We start from the raw sequence: 19,745 nt of genomic DNA on the forward strand, positions 1-19,745 counted from the left end.
AAGTTCAAGGAAGCTTTCTAACCATTAGTAGTCACGTTTAAACTTGAAAAGGGCTTAAAGGTCATGGAACCGCTTTATGAATAGGCACTTGGACTTCTAGGAAAAGCATTTATGAGCAAAAGTACTTTGGTGCACAATTGGATGTTGCCTAGTATGCATCTCTCTTACTGTAACTACTCTAAGAATGCGGTAAATCTGTTTTACATGGCTATGAGTTCGGAACTACTGCGGTATCCCCATCTGAAGTTCAACTAGCACTAGATGACTCCTTTGGTTTCTCTGTGACTGCGTCGTTTTCCGAGTTGCTTGCATCCCCAGCCTGGGACTGACTTGACTGCGCCTCGGCCTGAGACTGACTTGTCTGTGCCTCGGGCTTAGACTGACTTGTCTGTGCCTCGGCCTGAGACTGACTTGTATGTGCCTCGGCCTGAGACTGACTTGTATGTGCCGCAGCCTGAAACTGACTTGTCTGTGCCGCGGCCTGAGACTGACTTGTCTGTGCCGCGGCCTGAGACTGACTTGTCTGTGCCGCAGCTTGAGACTGACTTGTCTGTGCCGCAGCTTGAGACTGACTTGTCTGTGCCGCAGCTTGAGACTGACTTGTTTGTGCCGTGGCTTGAGACTGACTTGTTTGTGCCACGGCTTGAGACTGACTTGTTTGTGCCGGAGAATCTGAAACAATTCCCAAAACTACCAATATCGACCTGAAAGAAAAAAAAAATCCAAACATCAGAGCTGACCCTCCCCATTCTAGAGATCTTTAATGTCAAATGAGACAAAAGCGACTTTTCACCCACCTTGGAAGGGAAGATCGGATGTCCGGTTGACTAGCATGAGCAACCAACGGTCCTTTCAGAGCCGCAGTTCTCTTCAGTGCGTTTTCTAGCTGTGCTGGAGGTAGCTGAGACAATAAATTATATACCATCAGCTCATACAGATGTGAAGAACACTTGTTTCAAAGTCCAAATAGATTATTTAAGATAAACAATTTCATCATATGTTAACTTTAGATTTTCTTCCCTCGAGTGAACAAAATAGTCCAATGAGCGTGCAGTTTATTATCCATTCAAAAAGATCGCCAGAGAGACCTCACAAAGTCGGGCTTCTAGTGCAAAAAGTAGTGATAAAAGATTGCAAGGATAAAGAAGCAACACTGTTAAAAGCAAAGACACACCTGAAGCAGCACGGCAAATGACTGAGGTTTTGTCAAGAACGTACACTTTAAGAATCCCACCCACAACTTCGGGTATTTCCATATCTACAACATGTCATCAGTCACATAAACACGCCATACGTAATAAATGAATAGAAACAAAATTAAGAAACTGAAAACTTACCTGCTTGCTCACAAGCCGAGACAGGATCTCCATTATAAAATCCACCTATGTTATTTATTGACAAAAACTTGCCAAGTCAGTAACAGATGTTATAGTTTCTTATTCCCCAAAATGCAGTTTCTTATCCCAAAAACGCAGTTTCTTATCCCTAAAAGCAAAATCAGCTGTACTACTCGAACTCGTAGTTTATTTAATTAATAGATAACTTTTTCTGTCTATAAGTTATGATGACAACATATCAGTGTCAGACCAATTACATTTAACGAGGGGGAGATGAATATGATTGAATTTCTCAGCAGCATACGATTTGCCCTAGGATTGTTGTGGTCCAACTTGCCTAGGCGCTCCTTGTGTAAAGGAGTGATTCCTACCAAGAATCGCACTAGTGTGAAGCCGGTAATTTCTATTAATACTTCCATGCTGTTCCTTGAATTTTCCTATTTTTCCTCAATTCTCAACAATTTACAGCATGCATCTCACATGTTAAACAAACATCAGTAATCATAGTCCAAAGAAAGTACTAAATGCATGTATTTTACTTCTTGTCCTACATCAGTTTAAGTTTATAACGATTTATTCAGATCTTACCAGTGCAGGAAAGGCACCTATGGCTTGTAATACCGTACGCATGAACAGTAAAGGAAGAGGAATCTGCTCAACCTGCAAGTAAGAAGCTTGATCATCTTTAAGTTCTGCTTGAAAGCGGTGTAAAAGAAAGATAAGGAAATATCTAATGGTACAAACCAACTGATTCAAAACTTTGGCAAGAACTTGTTGGGTGAATATCTGCCTCTGCTCAAAGCAGGCATTGCATGCATCTGTGACCTGCTCACCAAAAAAATATTATTCAGCCATTCATTATTGCCACTCAGAGAGATTTCCAACCAAGAAAAAAAAAAGATGACATGCCTTCTTTAGTGGAATTCCATCTCTGTCGGGATCAATTCCGTGGATAGCAATCAAGATTTCAGCTGGAGCCAGAGGAGGACCAGACTGGGATGATCCCTGTGCAAGGTTGATTAAAGATGAAGCAACGAATAATAGAAGTACTTCGCAAGTATATTAATAGCAAAATTTACATGTGAAAACATCTGAAGGATTAAAAATGTATGTCTCTAGATTGGGTGAGCAAGTCTCATGTCTGTAGAGAAACATGTGCGAATAAATGAAAAGAAAGAAAACATCATGAACATGTCAAAGAATACAACAACAAAGCCTTTTCACACTAAGTGGGGTCGGCTATATGAATCCTAGAAAGCCATTGCGCTCGGTTCTGTGGAACACGTCAAAGAATGATGCATAAAATTTGTAACAAAGGAAATTGAAATATCTGATAGCATGCACATTCACGAATGGAATTAATACTGATAATAGGGTCTTACAAATAATTTATCGCAAAGTGGGGCATGGGAAGCAATAGTATAAAAGATTTGAGGTCACAATTGTATCAGAAAATGACAAGGACCATTGAAAGATTATGGCATTATCTTCTCATATTGTCTGTAATAACTAATGACCCATACGAAACAGAACAGTCTTACACTTAGAATTCTTAAATTGCCAAGAGCTAACAAGGAAACATAGATACCTGTAGTATGCGAGCTAGTGCTGCTTGGAACTTATCCAGTTGAAGATTCATAAGTTGGGGAAATATAAGCAAAACCTATAAAAAAGAAAGCTTATTAGATCATTAACACCAAAATAATAAAGAGCCAACTGACTTAAAATCAGTATAAACATTCGAAGTCTAAAGAATCAAATGCAAGTAACAAGAGCTGGAAAGGTTCATCCATAATATACCAAGTACAAGATAGCAAATTGTGTTTAAAGAACTAAGATCTACTATTATGCCAGTTATTTGGATTGTGGATAGAGAGAAATAACATAACCTTAGATGATGAGTAAGTTAATTTCTACGGGAGAGAAGCATGTTATTGGCACCTTTATGGGCATCAACGCCAAAGCATTTTATAGTATATTCCTTTAATTTAATTGATATTCATTGACAAGAGTTAAGATTCATGAATAAATTTGTAATCGCTTCCTTGTAGCTTCAGCATTATTTCTATCATACACAGAAACCTTGTTTGTCTCTTCCAGTCCATTTATCTTTCCTATCAATATTAACCCAAGAAGAAAAACGGTTTACGCTATATCAAAAGAGCACAAAATGTAGTTGATGGAACAGTGTAGTACCCTCAGCCACTCTGAAATATTATAACAAGAAAGGCATGTGACAAGAAACACAAACACACACATCACATAGTAGTGCTATTATGAAAAGACAGTGAAAGGGATGGAACCTCATCTTTCGGCAGAAAGGGTAAAATTGGAATAAGAATCTCTATATCCTGTAATCATTCATAAACAACAATATATAAGCTAATTTTCCAAAGAAAAAAATAAACCAAATATAAGCTAACAGTGTCATTTAATTTCAACTGTCATACAGAAATGACAAATGTACCTTCAGTTTTGAATCATATAGCTTTCTGACGGTAAAAATCAGTTCTTGAGAGGGAACTGTTCCATCCGTCAGGGTATGTAAAACCTGATTCCATTAAACATAAGAGAGGATTATAGATGTTATTTGTTATTGGATGGTGCTGACAAAACTGTAATGTTGTTATTACAAACCTGCATCAGGAGGTTCTCGCTTCCAGTTGGAGGATCAGAAATAATTTCAAGAAGATTTGGTGACGATCCCATAGTACGTACAAGTATTGGAATTTGGCGTTGAACCGCCTGCACTGCACCATATAACTGATGAGAAGAAAAACCTCCTCATGGGGAAGGAATAGCAAGCCCTATGCTAATTTCTACATCAATATAAAATTAAAAAGAACTAAACCTGCTTGACGGCCTTTGATGCGCTTCCGTAAACAACAAATATTTGGCGAAAAAGGGAATGCTTCTGCCATTGAGGTTTTACCAATCATGTTAACTTCAATAAAAATAATATTGAATATTTTAATAATTAATTAATGGACATTAAAAGCAACTCAGCGTTTGATTATAAGATAAAGTAACACCTTTGTACAAAGAGCAAAATACAATGACAAACACCGCTGGGCCTCAGCAATTGAGAGGGATGACACATTTTGAGAACTGCATGACTGATGATTATCAGAGGAGATATCTTTACTGTTACCACTCACTGATGGAGGTTCATTGGAATGTTTTCCTGAATCAGAATCCTGAGGGAAAACCACTTAAATGTTAACTCTCTGATTCATATCAACAATACAAAATATATTTGATAGAAACCCCACATCGACAATGCAAAGATTAGAACCTTCTGTAATTCATTTTTCGATCCTTCAGCATCTATCTTTTCAGTTGCATCACAACTTTTTAGAGAAAGCAACTTTTCAATAGCGAAATCTTCTATCCGTTGGGCAATAAATGACAAAGGATAAAGCTTGTTTGCAACCTGTTAGACAAAGCAACCCATGCAAACAAAGTTAGAACCATACAGTTAATTTGTTGAGCTAATAGCAAGTTGCGAATAAGTACCAGACGTATAGCCTTCATGCGCACTTCCTCCTGATGATGGACTGCACTCTTCCAGAGGAAAAATAGAACAAAGTCAGATGAAATAAAGAAAAAAGAAAAAATCTTTAACACCGAACGGTATAGAGGAATTTCAGAAATGGGAGTAACGTATGTAGGGATAAAAGAAAGAACCTGTAAAGCAATTTTTAAGCATGGATCTCGGAGAGGAGGCCTTAGCAAAATCAGGCTCCAGACAATGCTAAGACCTTGAGTCACTCGATCCCCACCTTGTGTTTCCTTCTCAGTTTTGTCGCAGTTTCCAGGTGAGCACATGCACTCCAAGAATTTCAAAACTGAATCTGGTAAATAAGGAACCTCACCAAGCAATCTGCTTAATGATTTGTCCGATGGTGGAAAAGAATCTCTAAGTGTATCCACCTGCAATAAAATGAAAGATATTATAAAATGGTCTTCGACATTTGTAAAGAAAAAAGATGGTTAATAATATAGAAATAAAAGCACACCGCAGTTGAAAGGAACATTTCATATACAGAAGTAGCGGTTGTCGAAGAAAAGAAATCGCGTTCCTCTTCTGCCTCTCCAAATAACCTGTATAGGACACGCAATGTCAACTCGTGTCCCTGAAGAGATCCCAGAGTCACTGTCAGTTATTATATATGTCAGAGAATCACAAGAACACATAGTTAAACAACTACCATCCTTTTTCTTTAACAACTAATATCTATTAATAATTTAATACCTATTAAAACATATTTGGATGAGTATCTGCAACAGAAATGAATTTCATCCCAGTATCCATAAAATACAGTAATTCATTACAGATGGTACTCTTCCAAGAACGTGAGACACTTTGCACTAACATCTGGTAATGTTACCAGGTATATAGTTCTTAAAATTTCTACAATCGAAACACATAACTGAAATGGATGCCATCTAAATTCCAATACATACCTGAGTAACATGCATCTATTCAAAGGGAATTATTAACTCCACTCTTCAAACAATCAAAAAATTTCAAACTTCCATAAAACAGATCATCCCTTTCTAAACAGCAACTGTATGTCATGCTCACATATCACCACCCATTGTATCCAAAAGACTCAAACTGAGTTTTCAATTGTAATAAACCAAAAGTGCATTCTTGTATATATCAAATTAACATGATAGAGAAAAAAATACAACTATATGAAATCACCAAAACCCGTTCACATACCTCATTATTCGTATAATCTGCCAAGATATGCTTCTGCAGCAGTTTCCATGTGTCTAACTCCAAAGGGAACTACAAAGATAAATCAAATTTTGGTTCTGTAAGAAACCACAGCACTGAGAAAGTTTGCATCGAAATTAAGAAAATGACATCATACAGTTAGCCTCCACTAAGAATGCCTAGATTCAGCCCCTACCCCTAGCACCAAAAACAAAGAAAGAAAAAACTAAAAGGGGCTTAAGAATAAAATAAACAAATATCTGAAAAAACAATAACTAGGATTGAAACAAGGAACTACAATTACAGCCGGCACAAATTACAATTAGCCACATATAAGAAGCTTGAATTACTACCTCAACTCCTAAACTTATAAGGAGAGAACATCGTATTTGGGAACCTCCTGCAACAGCTATTTGCTTATATGCCTCGATGATGCGAGTAAAAGCCAACTGCTGCAACTGATCCTTCTCTTCATCAGAAAGGATAACAACCGGTGCCGACATCTTGGGCAGGACAAGATGATAGGACAACCCAACTGAAGTTGCTGTCGACGAAAGCAGGCTGACATCTGCAACAGCTGTTCGTGGACTAAGCTCCTCAGACTTATCCGTTGATAGTGATGGAAGTATATTAAGTGGAGTCCTTTGACCCATACTGGTAACTTGCTCTTGGCTTGCATTTTCTACCTTAACACTGGTAACTTGCTCTTGGCTTGCATCTTCTACATCCATTAAGGTTGATGAGGATGCAATGATGGGTTCTGATCCACTATTACAAGCAGAATCCAGTCCAGGTATTTCACTCTCAAGATATTCCATATCATGATCAGATGGAAGTGATGGGCAACCATGCTCCATTTCAGATGAAGCTGGTAAACCCATAGGTAAGATGGCAGGTTCATCTCCAAAAACATAATCCATGCCGGTAGATGCAACACCGCTATCAACTACATCCGGTACCTGTTCTTCCTCCTGTTCGGATTTCTGCAATTACCATAAACATTGCAATTCAAGAAAAATATGGGGAAAAAGGGGGTGAAAACCAAAATGAGAATAGAAAACTGTACCACTATATCATTGGACACTGACTGATGAGCATCTAGGAGTGCAGCTATAGGAGGGAAAGTACTTGTAAGTGAAAGAACATCAGCAATAAATGATGGTGGATATTTAACTCGAGAATCACCGCCGACTATATGCATGTTCATCAGAGATTCATCTCCTTCATCTCCAAGAAGATTGGGTGGAAGGTTGCACATATTAGCCATCACTACTTCTGCTAGCAAGTCAGCAGAGATACTTGAGATAAGAATTTCCAAAGAACCAACAGCTTTTTCACCTTGAGCAACCAATGCGCCAAACATAGCAACAAGTTGCTGCACAGGTCCACTATCACCGTCTCCTCTAGAAGTGGTAGTTCCACTTGAAGAAACATCATCTTGAGACGCAGAAACATTCCTTCCTACCTCTTTAGCCGAATCCCCAGAGAAACTAGATGTCGATTTGGCACGCTTTCCTGATACATCTTGATCCACTGCAATATCACTACTATCAAGTGCTCCTAACCGTTTCTTCCCAAAACTACTTTGCACAGCATTAGATATTGTAATAGTGGGCTTCTCTTCCTGCAAAACATTAAGCTCGTGCTCAAGACGCTTCAAGATACATGTATGCCAATGGCCCAATGTGTACTTTTGCAAGAGCATCCACTTTTTGTATCTCTACAGATCTAATGTAATATAAAATAGGAAGGATACCTTAGTAACTAGAGAATCATCTAGCCCGTCTTCCACACTTCCATTAATCTTGCATTCTTGCTGGGTGGCTAGCTCTACCAACCCTCCAGCTTGCATCTTTCTCAACGCACCAACCAAACGATCCCGCCACTGCAGAATGCAAACTCCATTATTCAGATTCTTTATACTAAAGCAAATTACACAAAAGAGAAACCAGATTAAAGAAAACAAACAGTATGGTATTTCAACAGATAATGAGAATAATAAAACTTTTTTTTTTTTTTCTGAAAAGAAATCAATGTTTTCAAAGCTATCAGTATTTCCAAAGGTATCAATGTTTTCAAAGCTGAAGACAGGCAACGAATTTCGTGGAATTCTTCACGTATATAAAAAAACTGGAGTTCTAATTATATTCTTTCAACCTTTACTGAAAGAGTTTGTCTGACAATTCCTTTAGGTTGGAAATCTTTTGGGTAAACACTAATTGATATTCACTATCACTGATCCATTGCTAGACTAAATAAGATGGTGATAGAAAGCTTTTCCCTCTTTTGTTATAAAATGTTGAACATACACGTGCAAACCGTTCATATCAATCTTCTAAAAAGCTAAAGTTTTATAGAGTAAGGCCCTGTTTGTTACACCTCCTTAAGAGGGACAGGCTTAAATAACAGTCCTATGTTTCATATGGTCAAGGACTGCAATAATGAGACTAACATGGATTAAGATAGGCTTTGCGCCTCACTAAACCCCCATCATCTAATCTTGAGCCGAAGCTTGGTATTAAAAAGTACTAGCTAGAAAGGAGGCCGATGGCCTCACCCCACCACTTCCCTGCATGCATCTTGCTTTTTTCTCCCTTCATCCCTCTCTCAATCCCCGCCTTTCTCTCCCATTCTCTCTTTGAACCGACAACAAACCTCTTGGCTCCAAATCTGGGTCAACCTTGCGCAGGCCTCCAGCTGTAGACAGGTTGGACTGATTGGCGAGGAGATTTAGGTCCAGATCTGGTGGGCGATTTTAGTAGGGTGTTCCAGTAGACTCTGGTTTTGGTTGATTGAACAAAGGAAACAAGTTAAACAGAACTTGTCGCAGAGTGAGGCACTGCAACGTGCGATGGTAGTTGTTCCGGTGTATTTCTTATCTTCAGAAAGCTCTGTACTTGCACCCAAATACCATCAAGAATTTCACCTAAGCTGAAACTCAAGAACACCCCGATCCTCTCTCTATCTGTCTCTCTCTCTCTCTCGTGGATATGGACTCCCCCAACCCAAATCAACCACCACCATGTTAGTTTTGGGCTCGTCAATTTGTGTCCTTTTCTGTTTAGGATTGTTTTAGGGAAAGGGTGCACCAATTCTTCTCCTAAAAGGGCTAGGAAAGAATCTTAGTTTCCTTATTCAATGTAGATTAGAAATCCCAGAAGTCTATTTGGAATTGGAAAGGAAGTCTAAATTCCTATTCCACTTAGAATAGGAATTATAATCTGTAAAGGACATGTAAGCCAACCCTATATCTATAAATAGGGTGCGGCAAGGCTGATTTTCAGCAGAGAGAAAACAGCCAAACAGCAGAGAGGTTTGAGATTAGTTCTAGGGTTTGCATAAGTTCTGTAATCTCTATTATTAATCAAAGAAGAGGTGATTTCTCTACCTAGGGAAATCACAACTGGACGGAGGCATAAGTTTTGCCGAACCAGTATAATTCTTGTGTGTTTCTAAGTTTTCTATATTTGCTAGTTTAGTCTATTGTCGTTGGTTACATCAAAGAACAAGGTCCAGTGTAAGGGGTTTTTTCAACAATTGGTATCAAGAGCTAGGATCAAGGTGTTCTACGATGTTAAAAGGGAAGATGAATGCAGATCAAGGACCTGCGTTAAAACCCTTTGACGGCAAGGATGACTTCACGGACTGGCAAAGGATGATGAAGAACGTACTGATACAACAGGATTTGGATGATGCACTTGATGGTAAGAAGCCGGAAAGCATGACAGAAGCAGCATGGAATAAGGTTCTCAAGAAGGCCAAGAGTTCCATCGAGATCCATCTCACAAGATCAGTTCGGTCACACATCACCGAAAAGATGTCTGCCCAGGAAGCATGGGAAAAATTGGAGAATGTTTATATGGGAAAAACCGTGTCCAATAAACTTTTTCTAAAGGATGAACTATTCGGGCTTCGACTAGAAGAAGGAGGTGATATTGAAGATCACGTATGCAGGTTCCAGAATTGCATAGCTAATCTTCAGAAAGTCGAAGAAACTTACAAAGATGATGATATGGCTATCATCCTGCTAAGGTCTCTACCTTCGTCTTTCAAGCACTTTCGAACAACTCTAATGTTTGGAAAAGAGTCCTTGAAGCTTGAAGACGTAATTCAAGCTCTTCAGTCATATGCTAAACTAGATGATATAACTAAAAGCTCTCAAGGCCTTTATGCCAAAGGCAAGGAGAGGGGGCGGGAAAAGACAAGAGAAGAGAAAACTGGCAACAGAGGTAGGTCAAAATCCAAGAAGAAAAAGGAAAAGAAGGAAGGTTGCTTCGAATGTGGTTCAGCCGATCATTGGAAGAGGAACTGCAAGATTTGGAAAGAAAAGAAAGCCAAGATAGAAGGAAGCTCAGGTTCCGCTAGTGCAGTCACCGAACATGAAAGTGACGGGGAACTTCTTTCGGTAACATCGGGCTCCAAGGCTTTCAATTGGATTTTGGATACTGGATGCACGTTTCATATGTGTGCAGTAAAAGAATGGTTCGATACTTTCAAACAAGTCAGCAGCGGGGAAGTCTTAATGGGGGATGATTCTTCATGTCCTGTAAGAGGAATCAGCAGTGTTCGAATCAGAATGTTCGATGGGATGATACGAGCTTTAGGGAACGTCAGGTATGTCCCTAGACTAAGAAAGAATTTGATTTCCTTGGGTACTTTAGATGAGGCCGGTTATGGGTACAAGTCTAAAAAAGGAAGACTCAGGGTAACCAAAGGATCGCTAGTGGTAATGCGGGGTGACCTACAACCCAATAAGTTGTATAAGTTAATTGGGACCACTATAGTCGGGGGAGCAGCTGTTTCCGTAAATCAAAGTATAGAAGACAAGACTGAACTATGGCATCATAGGCTCGGGCACATAAGCCAGAAGGGATTGCAAGAATTACACAAGCAAGGCCTGTTGGAAGGCGTGTTAGCTTGCAAACTGGACTTTTGTGAATACTGTGTTCTTGGGAAGCAAAGAAAGGTATCATTCGCAAGTAGCAGTGCAGATAGCCGAAGTAAGGAGCAACTCAGCTATATTCACTCAGATGTTTGGGGTCCTGCTCCAACAAAATCAAATGGTGGAGCCAGGTATTTTGTTACTTTCATGGATGATTTTTCTAGGAAGGTTTGGATTTATTTCATGAAGCAGAAATCCGAGGTTTTTGCAAAGTTCAAGGAATGGAAAACAGAAACCGAGAATCAAACTGGAAGAAAGATCAAGTATCTGAGAAGTGACAATGGAGGTGAATATACAAGTAATGAGTTCACCGATTACTGCAAGCAGGAAGGCATCATAAGGCACTTCACAGTAAAGAAGAATCCCCAACAAAATGGAGCTGCTGAGAGGATGAACCGAACTCTCATGGAGAGAGAAAGGAGCATGCGATTTCATGCAGGATTGCCTGATAGTTTTTGGGCAGAGGCTGTTAATCATGCAAGTTATTTGATTAACAGATCACCATCTACAGTTCTCGGTTTTAAGAGTGCAGAAGAGGTATGCTCTGAGAAGCCGGTGGATTATTCCAAGCTCAAGGTGTTCGGCTGTAGTGCTTATGCACATATTCCAAGTGATGAAAGGTCCAAGCTCAAACCGAAGTCTATACATTGCATATTCCTAGGTTTTGAGAAAGGATGAAGGGTTTCAAGCTTTGGGATTTCAACAACAGGAAAAAGGTTGTCAGTCGAGATGTTGTCTTTGATGAGACAATCATGCCTCTGAATAAAGTCGAGAGCAGTAGGGAGAAGAAGGATGATGCTGGAATTGAAGCAACAAAGATTCCGTTAATCAGTTCAGATGAAGAAGAAGCTCAGGTGGAGCAAATTGAGCAAGAGGCCGAATCTGAAGGTTTTGAGGAAGAAGAAGAGCATCAGCATCATTCACCAGTTAGGAATCAGGTGGAGCAAGAAACAGGACAGATTGAAGGTACTCCAATCCGCCAGATATCCCAAAGGAGTCAAACTCCACCCAACAATCCACCTGCATTCCAAAGATGCATAGCACTGGACAAACCTAAGCGGAACAAGAAGAAACTTGACAGGTTTGGGTTTGACCAAAACGAAGTTAATTATGCTCTTAACATTAGTCAAGGAGATCCAACTACTTATCGAGAAGCTATAGCAAGTGATGAGCGAGATAGTTGGATAAGTGCTATGACAGAGGAAATGGAGTCTCTTTACAAGAACTCTGTTTGGGAGTTGGTTCCTAAACCCAAAGACAGAAAGCTAGTTGGATGCAAGTGGGTATTTAGGAAAAAGGAAGGACTACATGAACAAGATGCCGTGAGATTCAAAGCAAGGCTCGTGGCTAAGGGGTGCTCACAAAAGGAAGGGGTGGATTATGATGAGATCTTTTCACTTGTAGTCAAGCATACTTCTATCCGATTGCTTTTAGCAATGGCAGCTCAGCATGACATGGAGATTGAGCAGATGGATGTGAAGACAGCGTTTCTTCATGGGGATTTAGAGGAGACGATATTCATGGCTCAACCAGAAAGGTTTGTTGAATATGGGAAAGAAAACCTAGTATGTCAGCTAAGGAAGTCCCTGTATGGCCTGAAACAGTCTCCAAGACAGTGGTACAAGAGGTTTGATTCATTCATGCTGAAAATTAATTTTAGAAGGTGTTTGTATGACTGTTGTGTGTACTATCATGTGTTCCAAGATGGGATGATCATATTGCTATTGCTATATGTGGATGACATGTTAATTGCTTGTCAAGACAAGTCTAGAATTCAAGACTTGAAAAGGATGTTGAGCGAGGAGTTCGACATGAAGGATCTAGGTGCCGCACAGAAGATCCTTGGCATGGAAATTCAGAGAGATAGGACCGCTGGAAGGATTTGGATATCACAAGCCAAGTATATTCAGAAGGTTCTTGAGAAGTTCAACATGCAAGAAGCAAAGGTAGTTTCGACTCCTTTGGCAACTCACTTCAGGTTAAGTGGACAACAGTGTCCTACGTCCGAGGAAGAGCAACAAGAAATGAAGAAGGTGCCTTATGCTAATGCCGTGGGCTGCCTCATGTATGCAATGGTATGCACACGTCCTGACATAGCTCAAGCAATCAGTGTTGTTTCCAGATACATGGCAAATCCAGGAAAGCAACATTGGGATGCAGTCAAGTGGATTTTGCGTTATTTGAAGGGTTCTTGGCGACAAAGGATTATGTTTGAGAAGCAAAAGGAAAATGCAGGGGTGTTAGGATATGTGGATGCCGATTATGCAGGGGACTTGGACAAGAGAAGGTCAACTTCTGGTTATGTGTTTACATGCGCAGGAGGACCAATCAGTTGGAGGGCACTACTGCAACCAATTACAGCTTTATCGACCACAGAGGCAGAGTATATTGCATTGGCCGAAGCTGGAAAGGAAGCAATTTGGCTTAGTGGCTTGGTAAGTCAAATGGGAATCACTCAAGATTGTGTGAAGCTTAAGTGTGATAGTCAAAGTGCCATTCACTTGGCAAAGAATCAGGTTTTTTCTGGAAGATCAAAGCACATTGAAGCAAGATATCACAGAATCAGAGATTGGGTGGAGTCTAAGGAAATTTGGATTGAAAAGGTTCATACGGATGACAATGCCGCAGATTTCCTTACAAAGATAGTGCTGGCCAAGAAGTTCAAGCATTGTTTGAACTTGATCAATCTCGTTGATTGATTAAAGTGGAGCACCTCCTCACCTGAGGTGCAATGAGGCAATAAGGAGGTTGCCAAGGTGAAGACTCTTGAAGTTTTTCCAGAGCTACTTCAAGAGGGTTCAAAGATACTCTGGGGTGCAAACGATCAAGACTTGGTTTGACTCACCAAGGTGGAGATTGTTAGTTTTGGGCTCGTCAATTTGTGTCCTTTTCTGTTTAAAATTGTTTTAGGGAAAGGGTGCACCAATTCTTCTCCTAAAAGGGCTAGGAAAGAATCTTAGTTTCCTTATTCAATGTAGATTAGAAATCCCAGAAGTCTATTTGGAATTGGAAAGGAAGTCTAAATTCCTATTCCACTTAGAATAGGAATTATAATCTGTAAAGGACATGTAAGCCAACCCTATATCTATAAATAGGGTGCAGCAAGGCTGATTTTCAGCAGAGAGAAAACAGCCAAACAGCAGAGAGGTTTGAGATTAGTTCTAGGGTTTGCATAAGTTCTGTAATCTCTATTATTAATCAAAGAAGAGGTGATTTCTCTACCTAGGGAAATCACAACTGGACGTAGGCATAAGTTTTGCCGAACCAGTATAATTCTTGTGTGTTTCTAAGTTTTCTATATTTGCTAGTTTAGTCTATTGTCGTTGGTTACATCAAAGAACAAGGTCCAGTGTAAGGGGTTTTTTCAACACACCAACCCACCACCACAAATACCTACAAAGAACGATGGAGAAGACAAATGTAAAACCAATTACCAGATAGGTTTCCAAACTAGAATTCCTATGGATATTTTGTACCGAGTTACCAAACAGTCTCTGAAATGGAATAGAACAATTGGTTTCCAATGATCGATAGCAGCTCCACCGAATGGGACATGCAAAGGGAAAATTCTATGGGGTTTATCTACAATCCACTGTCAGACAGTGCGCATTCAATAACAATATCATGGCAGGCACATTTTCATGTTTTGTAGAAAGTTCTTCAATTGTAACAACATCCTTACTGAAAGAGAGAGCACCTATCATTTGTCAAAACAACTATTCCTTTACACACTGGAACCTAATGATCTTCAGAGCCACATGTTATCAAGCATTTTTGAGCAATCATTCATTAACTTTCACTGCCTTATTCAAAAGTAACTGGTACCACAACCACAGGTATATCAAGAACATTTTACACAACAAAAGTCTTAAGGATTTAGTATAGAATGATATCAAACAACATACCGGTGCAGCACCCTGGTGTGTACATTTTAAGCAGGTGAGGAAGGCATTTTTTAAGGCATGACGTGGCCCAGAAACATGTACCCCATTAATGACAGTGCTTGAAGGATCAAATCCAAGTAATACAGGCAAAATGCGACCATAGAATGCAGGCCTCTTCTTTGCAATTGCTGAAAGACTGGCAAGACATGTCATATACAATAAAAAATAAGAAACTTGCAGTAAACTGTAAGCAAGCAGACACAAATGGTTACAATTGTACCCAGAAAAAAAAAATACAAGGAAGCTCCCACCTGGGCCTCAGTATAAATACTATATTTATAATTTACTATTTTTTACAAAAGAATATTGGACATCACAATCTACTCTCCTTCCAGGATATTTTGTCCTCGAAATTTGCATAACCCTACTGGTGTCACTATTATCTTCACCCTATCTAGGATCCTAAAATACAGTCCTCTTGTACATAACAATCAACCACTTAACTCCTTTATAAGTTGACATATACCCAACACATAGGTCATCACGCCACTCAAAGAACAATCCTTTATAAATTTAAACATCATCGCTCGGGGTAACTGTTTGATATCAGGAGACATAGTTATCACTTATCAACACCCATGACCTAGGTTCATGCATAGGGTATGTTTAAACTTTTTTGTTAACAAACCCTCATGAAAAAGGAACGAAAATGAAAAGAAAATTCCCTTACAACATGCACTTCCTCCTATTATTGAGAGGTGGTGTTTGTAAAGTGAGAACAATTTTTACACCTTTTACTTTTTTCATGGACCCCACTTAGTGGGATAAGGCTTTGTTGTTGTTGTTACTTTTTTCATGGAGAACACCTTCTTTTGAGCTCCAGAGATGGTTTACAAATATTAAATCTTCAAAACTAGTTTTAAATTACAGAGAGTCATCTAAATCTTATCAGCATTTAAATTTAGCATACAAGGGCTCTATGGAGTAACATGTAACATCAAAATTGCTAGAAAATTGAATATGACCTAAGAAAGCCAAGATACCTGTTAATAAGCACAACGATCACTAAGTTACCAAGCGATTTCACGGTTGGGAACCTAAGTTGATCAAGCAATAAACCCAAACTTTTACTAGCCTCAATTGACAAATCTCCAACATTGAGCAGAGGATGACCACCACGAAGCCAAGATACATTAAATTCCACTAAGTCCCCTACAAAGCGGACAAGCATTCTTCATCAGAAAAAAACAAACCAATTCAGTTCTGAACCTCAAGAATGGAGTCAAATTTTATTACCTTCATGAGCAGGGGGGCCCGGGGAGCCATTAGGATCAGGAGTATAAAGAAGAATGACTGACTCAACAAATTTCAGTGCTAGCAACCTCACTCCCCCGCTTCCCGGCTGGTAAGCATGATACAGTGAATTAGACATCAATTAAATTCTGATCACATGTTATTGTTAAAAGAATCATTTCTTACCCGAAAAGCTATAGAATATATTTCATCCTTCAGCTTTAACACACATGCCCAAGCTGACTCAAGCGAACTGTCCAATTCACTAGCATGTAGACCCTGAAAGGTTAACCAGTAATAAGGGTGTCGATTACTACAAACTCAACTTGGATTTACATAGTCAATACTTAACCATAAAATGTAACATGAATTCCCACAGTAGCATCAAAAACACCATTGGTAAGCATTACACAACGTTCAAGTTCAACCAATAGAATTACCTGAATCGAAACCTTTTCGAGAACGCAACGAAATAAATTACTCCCGCTAGTGATCGCCTGTCGAGCAACTGCCGGTGTTTCATCACTCAAAACATCAATTAACGAGGGTACAATGTCTGGCAACAATTCTACGTGCATGAATCCAATTTCGCCAAGCATTCTACATTTCGAAAACAAAAGGGAAATTTCTCAATTAATTACGCTACAATAAACTCAAACAGAATAAAAATTAAACTAGGACAAACTAGGGTTTGACAAAAACGCACTCGGTGGCAAATTTGCGGACCGGGCTGAACCGATCGGACAGAAGCTCGAAAAAGCGAGGGAGGAGTTCGGAAAGCAAATCAGGGTCCTGTTGCCGGACCAAATCCTGCTTCGATTGGCGCAAGCGGTCGAGCTTCGACGGAATATCGGCGGCGAAGATGGCGGAGTCCATGAGACCCGCAAGCCTTTCGTGGGAATTGGCGGTCATCATCATCCCCACCATTGCAGAAACGAAAACCCTAATTATATTTTTTCTCACAGTCGAGACGGTGAGATGGTGGGATTAATATCTGGTCCGCGCATAGAGAGAGGAAAAAGGGTGGGAATTGTGAAGCGGAGAGTACAAATTCGCGGCTCGTGACCGCGGACGGGCAAAGGAGTATGTCGAGTTTAGAAGCCGTTCAACTGGTCCTATAATCCTAGGGTAGTAGTCAATCCGATGTATAGCTAATCCGACCAGCATTAGTACACGAGTACAAATGAATATAGTAGCCCTATACAATAGACGGCAGTTCCATTAGAAATTATATGTCAAAAGTAACCTACCGGTTAGGCAAAAGCTCTATTTCCCTTTTTTTTATGTAAAGAAAAAGGGTCAACGCCAATAACGAGGGTTAAGCTTAAATACAAATACATAGTTGAAACATCTTTTCGTTTTCAAAATAAAATGGGGGACAAAATGGTTTTAAGCGGGGTGGAAAAAACGTTTTAAAAATTGACGGGTTGGAAAAAATATTTTCTCCTCAAAAATTAGCATGGGATTATTTGTTGCAAGCAGGGGGTGGGAAAAATTTTGGGGTGGGATTGCATGGGAGTGGGTTTTTTTTTTCGGCATGCATGTTTTCAACCCTCGGTCGCCCTCGAATTGTTGGATATTAGGATGGGTTCGGCTTTGGATGAACCAATGCACAGGCTTGTCCTAGGCATGTCGAGTTTCTCTTTTAAAATATTTGAAAGAAACTAATCAAAAACTTTGAAAACTTTGAATTTTAATGATAAGGATAAAATAAAAGGTAAAGTAAATAATACCATGATTGCTTTTTTAGTATAAAAATGTTGTTTTTCGTTAAAGTGAACAGTATCGTGGGCTTTTCGTTAAATCTTCCTTAATTTAACTCCTTCAAACTTCACATATATCTCACTCTGTTTTTTACCATCAAAGTTCATTAAAAAAATCCCATTTAAAACTTGTTTCGTGGTATAAATAAAACATATATGTTTGAGACATGTTAATAGATTTATACGGATTTTGAATGGCTTTGTACGCATTTTGATTGCAGTAATGCAAGTTGAGTTTAAAAAAAAAGTTGAATTTCAAGAATTAAGCGAGACTCGAGTTGACTTTCAAGAAGTTAAAAGGTAATAAAGCCAATAGGAAAATAAAGCCAAAAACTAACGTATTTTTTTGTTAAGGTCAAGCATTGTATGTAATGTCTATACTTGCAAACGTGAATTAGGTTAGGTTATGTGCAGCATTTTGTATCTAAGTTAGAATTCTCCTTTTCGCAACTTATGTTCTTTAGGGTATGTCTTTTTTATGTGTACCACTTACATGCCTTGCACAACAATCTTCCATACTTTCATCCATATTTCCTTTTACGGGCACTGGCGGAGCCAGGTTAAGGCTTGTCCTGGGTTGTAGCCCAGGTAGCTTCCGGTGAAAAATAAAATTTTACATGTAATTTTGATTGATTTTCGAATGTAACCCATCATATATTTAGTCATTAATCCAAATTTTTTAGATTTAACCGTATAAAATTATATAATACAGTTTACATGTCATATCTTTTTCTTACATCCTTTTTTTCATCGCTTCTTGTACATGTACAAGTTTGGATTTGTTTGAATTTTAACACGTATTTATTTAATTACAAATTTTTTTGGCTCACCTTGTGAATTTTTTTAAGCTAACTAATACAAAGAAAAGTACGGTATCAAGTTTTTTTATTTATAAAAATTAAAAATTTTAAGTTAGCCCATCTAATAAAAAATTCCTAGCTCCGCCATTGTTTACGAAAGGAAAATAATTTCTCTTTATCTTCTGTTTCTTGTTCTATAACATAGAATTATAATAAGAAAAACATTTCAAACGCAATATTTTATAAATTACTTATTACTTTGCATTCGTTTGTCTTTTCCCCTTCTCCAATTGAATTCTTGAAGTCCAAAACCAATTAGTGAAGAATTCTCGTAACTAAAATTCTGATTTTCAAGACTAAATTTTTGAGGAATTTTTTAATGTGACAGTCAAACCAACACATGAAATTATCCATCTAATTAGTTCCACCACGGGCCACGGCTGTTATAACTTCTCAGAACTCGAACTTGGAATTTCCATCTATTTGGTAACACCACGGCTATTGAAACTTCTCAGGACTCGAACTTCAAATTATCCATCTAATTAGTAACACCACGGCTGTCGAAACTTCTCAGAACTCGAACTGGGCCGTTGACCCAAACTCAAAACTCAAACTGGGGCCGATGATCCAAACTCAAACCCGAACCTTATCCTGCATATAGAATTGGGAGTCAAACACTCCAGCCCAATTCACCACTTGGGGAAGAAAATCACAGTAATAACGGTTTGATTAAAAATGCTTTTAAAATATTTTTAATAAAAATATTTTTAAAATTAATCCTTATTAAAATTTCATCTAAACGAATTTTTTAAAAAAAAACATTTAAAATACTTTCTGCCAGAACCACATATCTAATGCATCATCCAAGAATCACAAGTGCTTTTGAAACACGAAAGCAAATGTGTCAAATATTTTTTTAGTCATTTTAAAAGTATTTCCGTACAATTCCTAAATAAAAAATGCATGCAGTGCAGGAAAAAGAAAAAATAAATCAGCCAAA

At 38.8% G+C, this 19,745-nt stretch overlaps 1 protein-coding gene across 4 annotated transcripts; it reads right to left on the reverse strand.

The window, feature by feature from the left end:
• Positions 1–73: 73 nt before the first annotated feature.
• Positions 74–17,386, reverse strand: LOC137744107 (uncharacterized). Of its 4 annotated transcripts, none has more exons than XM_088681529.1 (28): positions 16,889–17,386; positions 16,623–16,782; positions 16,369–16,461; positions 16,186–16,291; positions 15,933–16,101; positions 14,911–15,085; positions 7,820–7,948; positions 7,130–7,687; positions 6,417–7,046; positions 6,067–6,135; positions 5,357–5,473; positions 5,025–5,270; positions 4,854–4,901; positions 4,633–4,770; positions 4,370–4,534; positions 4,189–4,251; positions 3,975–4,082; positions 3,805–3,888; positions 3,641–3,688; positions 2,926–3,000; positions 2,247–2,342; positions 2,082–2,162; positions 1,926–1,997; positions 1,338–1,382; positions 1,175–1,258; positions 798–901; positions 672–704; positions 74–623 (listed from the first exon to the last, which is right to left on the reverse strand). In XM_088681529.1, exons 1-28 carry the CDS (start codon positions 17,107–17,109, stop codon positions 248–250), a joined length of 4,293 nt encoding a protein of 1,430 aa, XP_088537655.1. In that variant the 5' UTR covers positions 17,110–17,386; the 3' UTR covers positions 74–247. The 4 variants fall into 4 exon arrangements, with proteins under 4 accessions (XP_088537655.1, XP_088537656.1, XP_088537654.1 ...); XM_088681530.1 differs by having other exon boundaries at positions 74–508; positions 617–704; XM_088681528.1 differs by having other exon boundaries at positions 74–487; positions 543–704.
• Positions 17,387–19,745: the final 2,359 nt, after the last annotated feature.

The sequence above is a fragment of the Pyrus communis genome, chromosome 12, assembly GCF_041283825.1.
Source record: "Pyrus communis isolate YQ-2024b chromosome 12, ASM4128382v1, whole genome shotgun sequence".
NCBI classification, from domain to species: domain Eukaryota; kingdom Viridiplantae; phylum Streptophyta; class Magnoliopsida; order Rosales; family Rosaceae; genus Pyrus; species Pyrus communis.